The sequence below is a fragment of the Panthera tigris genome, chromosome B4 (genome assembly GCF_018350195.1).
Source record: "Panthera tigris isolate Pti1 chromosome B4, P.tigris_Pti1_mat1.1, whole genome shotgun sequence".
NCBI classification, from domain to species: domain Eukaryota; kingdom Metazoa; phylum Chordata; class Mammalia; order Carnivora; family Felidae; genus Panthera; species Panthera tigris.
Genome location: NC_056666.1, coordinates 75891282 through 75901884, shown reverse-complemented (window position 1 = coordinate 75901884; position 10603 = coordinate 75891282). Strand labels below are relative to the sequence as shown.

The following is a 10603-nucleotide window of genomic DNA, read 5'->3' as shown; positions in this document are numbered from 1 at the left end:
TTCTTTTGCTATTAAGTTATAGAAGTTCCTTATATATTTTGGAAATTAATCCTTATCAGATACTATATATGGTTTGCAAATATTTTCTCCCATTCTGTAAGTTGCCTTTTTAGTCTATCAATGGTTTTCATTACTGTAGATAAATTTCTTAGTTTGATGTAGTCCCACTTGTCTATTTTTTCTTTTGTTGTCTGTGCTTTTGGTGTCATAGCTATGACATCATTGCCAAGATCAGTGTTTCCTCTATTTTTTTTTTCTAGCTGTCACACAGTTTTAGGTTTTACATGTAAGTTCTGAATCCATTTTGAGCTGATTTTTGCGTAAGTTAATGGTCCGCTTTCATTATTTTAAATATGAATATCCAGTTTTCCCAGCACAATCTGTTGATATTGAGTTTTCATTCAACAAATATTTACTGAGCATCTTTGGGCCTGGTATTACAGTAGGCAAAAGGGGATTCAAGGCTGCAAGCACATCCTCTGGAGCCCAACTGCCTGGGTTCAAATCCTGGTACCATCATTTCTAACTGCATGACCTTGGGCAAATTACAAATTCGTTGTACCCCAATGTCCTCATATATAAAAAACGGATAATTATAGTCTTTGCCTCACAGGATTGATGTGAGGATTAAAAGGATTAATATAGAGGGGTGTCTGGGTGGCTCAGTCGGTTGAATGTCCGACTTTGCCTCAGGTCATGATTTCGCAGTTCACGAGTTTGAGCCCCACGTTGGGCTCTGTGCTGACCGCTCAGGGCCTGGAGCCTGCTTCAGATTCTGTGTCTCCCTCTTTCTCTCTGCCCCTCCCCTGCTTGCACTCTGTCTTTCTCTCAAAAATAAATAAACATTAAAAATTTTTTTTAAAGAATTAATATAGAATTAATATATGCAGAGGTCTTAGAGAGGGTCTGGCACCCGATAAGCACTCTTCAGTGCAGGCTCATAAGCCATGGTCCTTGCCTCTCAAAGAGCTCACAAATCAGTTGCCCCTATCCACCTGTCCCACCTGGCAGTCAGGACTCTCTGGGTCTTCTGACATTTCAAGTGCCCCACAGCTCCTGGCAACCCTTTCCTGGAGCCATGGGATGAACCGGGTGCAAGTTCCTGTATCACAGATTCCTTGTGTGACTCTGGGTAATTTCCACTTCCTGAGTCTCAATGCATATGGAAAGAAAGGAAGCTGGACCAAAATTGATTTCCAACATCCCCACAAACTCCTTGTTCTGGGTATAGCTCAAGTTGAAACTGTATCGGCTTGGGCAAGGCACGGAACCTCTCTGCGTTTGTTTCCTCGCCTACAAAACCGGATAATGGAACTAACCACCCCCCAGGTGGTGGTGAGGGTGCAACAAAGTAACACAAGCCCCGGCTGTCCGCGCTCCCAGAGGGAACGTCAGCCTTCAGACCCACCCTTCTTTGCCACTTAACGCACGCGCGCTGGCGTCCCGTCCCCTCCCCGCGCCGGGATCCGACTTCCGGTTCCGCCGGGACCCAGAAGCCAGGCTGACAAATGGCGGCGTCCACGAAACAGGCCACCGGGGGCGTTGAAGAGGCCGCGGCGGAAGAGGAACCGCGAATTCTGGAACCCGGGGCCGCCCCGTTTGGAAATTTCCCTCAGTATTCCCGCTTCCATCCTCCAGAACAGCGGCTCCGCCTCTTGCCCCCGGAGCTGCTTCGCCGGCTTTTCCCTCAGAGTCCCGAATCGAGGCCGATCCTGGGGCTCGACGTAGGGTGTAACTCTGGGGTGAGTGACGGGGGCGGGGTCGGAGGTCGGGGAGCCGAGCTGTTGGCTTCCTCTGCGTTCGCTGGGGCTGTGGTTTGGGCGTGGCATCACACCCATCACCACTTTCCCCAAATGAGTTTAAACTCCGTTCCGAATTCCTGCGTCCCCGCTTGTGCGTTCGCCGCCTCACGGCCAAACCTCGGATGGGAAGGGCCGCCGTTTTGGGGCTTCCGGCGCTTGCCTCCGGTACAGCGTGGCTGGCGACCTGGCTGCAGAGAGGGGGCGTCCGGACACCCGCCTTTGGGAGCGTAGGATTGGGATTGGGTTACTGGGAGAGAAGAGCCAGGGGTGACGGAATCACGCCTGGAATTAAGATTCGTGTGCCATACGGTGTAGGATGCATCCTGGAGCCAAGTAGATACTTATTTAAAAGCATTGAGTTGACTGAGTACAGTGGAGAGGGTTGAGAGGGAGGATACAGCTCCTTGGCGGAGGAAGGCATTGCCACGTCTTCTTACCTCAAAGTATTCTTAGGCGTAGAGTGATTATAGTGAAATTACATTCAAAATATCGACATGCCACCCTTGACACCTATCTGTAACTACTAGCATATCCTAGAGGAGCAGATATTCTGACCCTATGATTGCAAATCACAGGCATGTAACAAAAAGTAAGTCTCTATTCCTGACCATAAATTCTCCTTCCCCCCTACACATTGGCAACCGCTGTTTATAATTTCTTGGGTATGTATCCTGTGTGTATGTAGGCATTTATGTATGTATAAATATCACCTCTTTTTACCTTTACAAACAATAGCACACTATTTGGCACCTTGCTTTTCACTTAATAATTTGGAGATCACTCGTGTCACGACATTCTTTTTAGCAGCTTCAAAATTGTATGCATGTACCATAATTTACAGGGTGCTTTATTTACATTTTTAAAACTCCCAGGCCCCACTGTAGCCCTACTGAAACAGGATCTTGAGAGATTGAGCCCTTGAGTCTGTATTTTCTTTTTCAAGCTCCCAGGGTATTCTGGGATTGGGGAATTGAGGTTGGAGAAGGTGAAGAGATGTGGTAGAGGAAGGATGAAGTGACAAATAGCTAGTGAAACTGGCACACCCAAGATCAGACAGGAAGAGGGAGTCAGCAAAGAAATAAGTATAGAAATGGGGAGAAAATTAAGCAGCATAGTATAGGACCTTCCTACTCTAAATATGGTCCTTGATCTACAACACCGGCATGACTTTTTAAAAGAATTTTTTGTGAACTATGCCACACATACAGAAAAGTGCACGAGACATAAATTTACACTTTATGAACTATTATAAAGCAGACACCTTTATGACCATTGTCCAGGTCAAGAATAAGACATTGTCAGAACCCCAAAAGTCTCTTAACTTTCTCTGTTCCTAAACCACCCCCCTCCACCCAGAGGGAACAACTAGCCTGACTTATGCTTATTTCCTTGATTTTCTTTATAGCTCACTATTTTTGTATCCCTAAACAATGTAATCTTATCCATTTTTGAAATTCATATAAATGGAAGCTTGCCATGTATTTTTTGCGTGTGTCTTGCTTTTTTGCTGAACATTGTATATTTGTAAGAGTCATCCATGTTGATGCACTGAGCTGAATTGCTTCATTTTTAACTGCTATTTAGTATTCCATCTTAATGAATATATCACATGTCTTCATCCATGCTACTATTGTTGGACATCTGGGTTGTTTCCAGCCACACTTTCTTCACCTGTACAAAGAGCATAAGTATTTTCCTTACAGCATTGTTGCACAGAGCAAAACAGGTGGTGCATAGAAAAATGCCTTGAAAAATGGATTAGAGCAACACAAATTTGAACTAGTTGTAATGGTTATAGAAGTCAACGTTAGACAAAGGAGATAGTGACTTGTTTAGGAGTCAAAGTGCTGAGGTGGTGAAAATCACATCATTAGACTTGGCTAGAAGGAAGTCAGCAGTGACTTTGGGAAGTGATAGATGCAGAAGTAGAATAAATCTCAAAAGGGGGTGGTGAAGCATAAGGCCGACAGTAAAATTGAGGCTGTAGAATGAAGGCCAAGCGAGGACTTTTGGAATCCAGACTTTTCCCAATCACAAGTCTGAGAAGCAGATGTTTATAAGAGGGTGCTTGTTCTGGTTCCTCACCTTCCTGGTAAGGAATGCTGGCTATGCCCTTGGAATCCTTTCTTTCTCCCTGAGGTCTGAGATACCTGAAAAAAGTGAGTTTACCAGCATATTACTCAAGCTGGACAAGACTGCTCTCAGCTCCTTTGCTGCATCCATTTGGCTGTAACTTTCAACCATACAGCCCAACCTACCATCAATGTCAGGGAAGTATAGAGATGACACATTATTGCCTGAGACCCGTGGAGGGCACTGAGAACCTGCTCTGTGGAAAACTTTTTGGGCAACCTTCTTAGTCTAGGAGCTTCATATCTTATAAAGCAAAGACTAAGTGGCAGTCCAATGAGATGATAAGAGATAGAGGTCTTCCATTCACTGGTTGAGAGCTGCAATGACAAAGCTCTTTTGGATTTCTCTAGGATCTGAGTGTGGCTCTATACAAACACTTCCTTTCCTTACGTGATGGGGAGACCTGCTCAGATGCCTCAGGAGAACTCCATCTACTCTGCTGCGACATAGATCCAGTCCTGGTGGAACGAGCTGAAAAAGAATGTCCTTTTCCTGATGCCCTGACCTTTATCACCCTGGACTTTATGAATCAAAGAACCCGGAAAGTTCTCTTGAGCTCTTTCTTAAACCAGTTTGGACGGTCAGTTTTTGACATTGGCTTCTGCATGTCAGTAACCATGTGGATTCATCTGAACCATGGGGACCGTGGTCTGTGGGAGTTCCTAGCCCACCTTTCCTCCCTCTGCCGCTACCTCCTTGTGGAGCCTCAGCCCTGGAAGTGTTACCGGGCAGCTGCAAGGCGTCTCCGGAAGCTAGGCCTCCATGACTTTGACCACTTCCGTTCCCTTGCCATCCGAGGTGATATGGCCAATCAGATTGTGCAGATCTTGACCCAGGACCATGGCATGGAATTAGTATGCTGCTTTGGCAACACCAGCTGGGACCGAAGCCTTCTGCTCTTCAGGGCAAAACAAGCCACAGAGACTCATCCAATTCCTGAATCACTGGTAGAGGAAGGGAAAGAAAAGAACAGATTACGATCCTGGAGACAGTGAAATGGGAGGGTGGGAAGGCCAGGAAAGAGATATTGAAAGAGTGTTATACAAAGAATTAAGTTCACTGTCCTTAATTCGTGATTATAAGGCAGCCTCAAAACCTGGCAGAAACTTTTGGCAAAATGTCCAAGACATGCGATTGAAAGAATCAGTATCTATTCCCCACTGTTTGAGTTGATTCTGGAAGAAGAGACTGTATCTGTGGAGCAAGGAGCTGGGCTCTCTGGATTGAGATGGCATAGAAAAAGTGATCTTGGTTCTAGGATATGGAGGGGGCTGCTTCTAGTGGTTAGAGACTTAGCCCAGGCTAGCCTTAGAATGTATCTGTTCCATGGGCAACTTGAATCTGATCTGGCTTCTTCAGGCTTTTGCTGGACTTCCTTATCCTGCCTTCAGGCATCACCTCACAATACAATCTGGAATGAAGAGTCACTGGCTTGGCTAAAGGAGAGAATTAGTATGAAAAACATCTTATCTTTCCAGAGCAGGTCATGTATCCAACATGCCCAGGCTCAGCACAGCATGTAACAGATACTAGCCAAAATGCACTGGCTAGCATTTATAAGATGTTTAAAAGATTTAAATTATGACCCAATATCCAGCTGGTACAAATACAATGAATGAAGTGGGACTGTATAATTATATATAATAAAAGTGACTTGAGTATGATTGAGAATGCCCTGTGACTCTGGGGTAGGTAGGAAACTTCTGCTTTTAACCACTCTATCCAGGGAGTTTTCAGCTCAAGAAAAAGAACCTCACCCAAGCTCAGAACAGAAAACATACCAGAGAGTAAGTTAATTTAGGACTTTTTTTTTTTGTCAGAGTCCTCTGCCAAAGCACACCAACATGGGGGTGGGGGGTACACAGCATTACGGCAGTGGGAATATGTGCAGGGAAACAGGCATAAAATGCAGTCTACAATTGAATGACTATAGCATAAATGCTGTGGGATAGGCATCACTGATATACATCAGGTTTTGACACCCATGAGTTGAGTCCAAGGGAAAGTGGGAGATGGAGAAGGATTTGGTGGAGAGAAGATAGGAAAACAAAAGCTTCTTAGCTATACCTAGCTAAGAAGGGCGACTGGATTGATGAGCTTCAAAGTCCTTAAGATCCTATTATTTTCTGAAGTTATAGAAGGAAGGCTGGGGAATAAGAGTGTCTGAACCACCAATTAAACTTTGGACCTATTGGTAGAGAAGGTAGTAAAAGTTCCTGCTAGGGAATTTGAACTCTATGCATAGAGAGCAAAAGCTAGTACATTCCCCAAACTATAGGAGAGTGGAACCAAAACCTTCATTTAGGAAAACCGGTTTTTCTATTTTGTGCAGGATAATTATGTGGTTGGTGTCATTTCCAATCTCAGACTCCAGTACTACTTTTCAATCTTTTTATATTCCTGCTCCTGATCACTTTCATCCTAGTGACTCTTGTGGACTTTTACCCTTCTGCAGGTTCTTGACTCTGTATCCCTGTACCACTAGTCTAAGCAGATTACCTAACCACCAACCAGCACCATTCTTGTTTGCTGTATCAGGAAGTCTTTTCTTGCTCTCAGTCTTTTTTTTTTTTTTTTTTTTAATTTTTGTTTTATTATTACTGGTTTATTTGACAGCGTGAACTTGGGAGGGGCAGAGAGGGAGACAGAGGATCCAAGCAAGCTCCAAGCTGACAGCAGAGATCCTGATGTGGGGTTGAACTCACAAACAGTGAGATCATGACCTGAGCGTAAGACTCTTAACTGAGCCATCCAGGGACAGTTGCCTTCAGTCTTAAACCCCTTCATCTTTCCACCTTTTCACTTCTGAACTTACCCAATGAACTTTTACCCAGATAACCTCTGCCTGAGTTCCTGATCCCAACCTCTACTACTTCTCCCAAACTGCTTTATTGAGGATCCCTTTGATGTCTCCTTGGCTTCATTAACTCCTTCCTGTCCACCTGCCAACGTGCTCAATTCTCTCTCTAAAACCACCAACTTTTCCTGTATCCGATCTCTCTTCAAGTTTATTCAGTCTCTCCATCTCTTCACCACCAAATGTGAGCAAAGCCCTTGAAAGAATAGACTCCACAGTCTTTCCCATTCATCAATGACCTTCTGAGTGCCAAATTCTGAGGCCTCTTGTTCAGTCTTCCTCCTGGGTCATGGGACTATTCAGCACTATTGATCCCTTCTTTGAACTGCTCTCCCTTGGTTTCTTCGCCATACACTTCTCCCTTTATTCTCTTCCTATCTTAGTTTTTCTGTACTCTTTAAGCAGTTAGTTCAAATTTTAATTGAACACGTTACCTGGAGAGTCCTGGATTCATCTCCAGAAACAGTGATTCAGGTTAAGAATGGGGCTTAGGGGTTGGTTTGGTTTGGCTTGATTAGATTTGTGGGAGGGTTTGTTGTTTGTTTGGGTTTGTTTATTTGTTTGTTGCATTTTTTTTTATCGTGGTAAAATGTATGTAACAAAATTTACCATTTTAACTATTTTAAAGTGTATAATTCCATGGCATTAAATACATCCACAAGGAGGAACCTGTTTTTAACAAGCACCCCAGGTGACTCTGATGCAAAATAGACCACATTTTGATTGCTTAGGACCCCTTAGGGTCCATCCAGTCCTCTTCTACATATTTTTCATGGAGTGAGTTCCTTCACTCCCATGTCTTTAGCAACTACCTATATACTATAACTCCCAAATATATTGGTGGCCTCACTTCCACAGTTGCAGATTAGTATTTTTCCTGTTTTGTAATCATATCCTCTTAGATAGTTCTTAGGCACCTCAGATTCAATATTCCAGAAGCAAACTCATTACCCTCATTCTAAACCTAATCCTATCTCAGTTGTTGCCATCCACCCATTGCTCAAGCAACAAACTTCAGGTGAGTCTCCTTGTTTATGTGAGTCTCCCCACACTGAAATAGTCACAAAATCCAGTAAATTCTTACGTGTCCAATAACACGTAAGTCCCATTTATTCTATCCATGTGGCTGGTCCCTACGAGGTATTTCTGTGTTAAGCCATCTATCCTTATCTAATCCCTGCTGCCAGTGTTCCCTTCCTCAGATTCCTAGTTATGCTAGTATTATGCTTAAAAACCTTCAGTGTTTTGGGGCACCTGGGTGGCTTGGTTAAGCGTCTGACTTCAGCTCAGTTCCGATCTCACCGTTTGTGAGTTCAAGACCCGCATCAGGCTCTGTGCTGACAACTCAGAGCCTGGAGCTCGCTTCAAATTTTGTGTCTCCCTCTCTCTCTGACCCTCCCCCACTCGCACTCTGTGTGTCTCTCTCTCAAAAATAAACATTAAAAAAAATTTTTTTAAACCTTCAGTGTTTCCTAGAGCTAAAGTCCTGTCCTTTATCCAGTGCCTAAACCAATGTTGTTCAGTAAGGTAGCTGCTTGCTATTTAAATGTAAATTAAATAAAATGAAATAAAATTTAAAATTCAGCTCCTCAGTCTTACTAGCCACGTTACAGGTGTTCAATAGCCATATGTGATTAGTGGCTACTTTATTGGACAGCACAAATTTAGACCATTTCCATCACTGCAGAAAGTTGTGTTGGAGAGCGCTGGCCTTCATGCTTTTCCTCCACACCCCAGTCACACTTGAACTTCTCACCTATCACCATATCCTACTTGCCGTGTCCTTTCATACCTCTGAGACTTAGCACAAACTCCCTCTATTTTCGTTCTCTCTCCCCCAGCTCTCCCACCTTGCAACCTGGCTGAACTGTTTGTCCTAAAAGAGAGTTAAGATGTTACATTTTGTCAGACATCTTCCCCCAACTCCTATAGCACTTTGCATTTGTTACTGTATTCTAGTGGGGCCTTTGCGTGGAAGCTTCTATTACAGTATTTACCCTGTCACGTTATAATCTTTCTATGCCTGTGTGCCACCACCATAAGACTGATCTCCTCAAGCCCAACTTATCTTTGTACTTTGAGGCCTAGCACAATGACTGGCACATGGCGGGCAGCTGAGAAGTACTTGTTGAATTAATATATGAATGAACAAAAGAAGTGTATCTGAATTCAAGTATTGAGAAGAAAAGGGCATCTATGATTGGGCAGAAGACTGCCCAGGAAACTGAAAATGGGAAGAAATTAAAAAGTTAAGAAAGTGGGGCACCTCAGTGGCTCAATTAAGAGTGCGACTCTTGATCTCCGCTCAGGTCTTGATCTCAGGGTCATGATTTCAAGCTCTGCATTGGGCTCCACGCCAGCTGTGGAGTCTACTTAAAAAAGAAAAAAAAGTTGGAAGAGGGATAAGCCTAGTCTTTGGCATGGAAGTTTGAGGTATGTTTTCTCAAACATACCTTTGCAATAAGATGCCCATTTCAAGGCCATGGCTATTGATGGTTTGGGAGAGGACAGCAGATCAAGACTAGATATGAAATCTGGAAGTCATTCATATAGAGTAATCGAGATTTAATGAGTAGTAAATTCCAAAAACACATGGATATGATGAGAGGTCCTAGGTCTGAGGGCTGCCAGTAGTTATTGAGTAAGGGGGAAAAGAGGAACCAAAAGAGGTCTGGTGGGAAATAGGAAAAAGTGGGGGCGGGGTGGTGTGCCGAGGTGGCTCAGTCAGTTAAGCAACCAACTTCGGCTCAGGTCATGATCTCACAGCTTGTGAGTTAAAGTCCTGAGCTGGGCTCTGTGTTGACAGCTCAGGGCCTGGAGCCTGCTTCGGATTCTGTCTTCTCTCTGCCCCTCCCCTCACTCACACACTGTCTCTCTCTCTCTCTCTCAAATATAAATAAACATTAAAAAAAAGAAAGAAAGAAATAGGAAAAAGGGGGGAAAAGACATATAGCACCATGTGCCAGACAATATAACAAAGCCAAAGCAGAGCTAGGACTTGAACCTAGGCGGTGAGGTGGCAGAGTCAGCCTTGGCTACCATTCCTTGAGATGTCAGAGAAATCTAAGGCTGGGAAGAGACTCCAGAAAGCCAGTGCAAGAGAGCATGGGCTTTAGAGTTGCTGTGCTTCCTCAAATTATGTGTTCACACTGGAGAATGAGAGACCCAGCCAGGCCACTCTTGGCTCTTCCAGATTCTCACAGAAATCCACTCACAGAAGTCAGACCTAATTCTAGGTTGAGTATCCGAGGAGCACTCCTGCCGCTGCCTACCAGTTAAACAGGCTTGGCCCTTCTGAGTGTTTTATTTATTTATTTATTTTTTTAAAGCAGTAGCCCTGGCCCATTTCAGAATGGCTGCTTTTTTTTTTAATGTTTATTTACTTTTGAGGGAGAGAAAGGCAGAGTACGAGCGGGGGAGGGGCAGAGAGAGAGAGGGAGACACAGAATCCGAAGCAGGCTCCAGGCCCTGAGCTGTCAGCACAGAACCGGGCTCAGGGCCTGAATTCACGAGCTGTGTGAGACCATGACCTGAGCCGAAGTCGGATGCTTAACTGACTGAGCCACCCAGGAGCCCCTCTCCTGAGTGTTTTAGAAGCAGTTGGCAGGTACGTAGAGCAGACATAGACACTCTTAAGTCTCCCTCAGTCCTATTTACCTTCTCACTGTATCTCTGACTTGCCAGCTACCTTAACCTTCCCCTGAATTCCTGAAATTCCAATCTATCCCTAACTTTGACCCCTAAGTAAGACCTCCCAAAAGTGGGTTTCATTCTGTTTCATGCTTAGGAGGTAGGGATTCTGAGGCCAATT

The 10603-nt window shown here is 44.3% G+C and overlaps 1 protein-coding gene across 1 annotated transcript; it reads left to right on the top strand.

Annotated features, from left to right (window-relative positions):
- Nucleotides 1-922: 922 nt before the first annotated feature.
- On the top strand, nucleotides 923-6477 carry BCDIN3D (BCDIN3 domain containing RNA methyltransferase). The gene is made up of 2 exons (XM_007072991.2): nucleotides 923-1742; nucleotides 4286-6477. Exons 1-2 carry the CDS (start codon nucleotides 1509-1511, stop codon nucleotides 4928-4930), a joined length of 879 nt encoding a protein of 292 aa, XP_007073053.1. The 5' UTR covers nucleotides 923-1508; the 3' UTR covers nucleotides 4931-6477.
- The last annotated feature ends 4126 nt before the right edge of the window (nucleotides 6478-10603 follow it).

What these genes read in the sequence shown, in the direction of transcription:
- BCDIN3D (XM_007072991.2), top strand. Translation starts at nt 1,509, where the DNA reads ATGGCGGCGTCCACGAAACAGGCCACCGGGGGCGTTGAAGAGGCCGCG. An exon ending in ACGTAGGGTGTAACTCTGGG is followed by an intron (nt 1,743 to 4,285) that starts GTGAGTGACGGG and finishes GGATTTCTCTAG; the next exon opens with GATCTGAGTGTGGCTCTATA.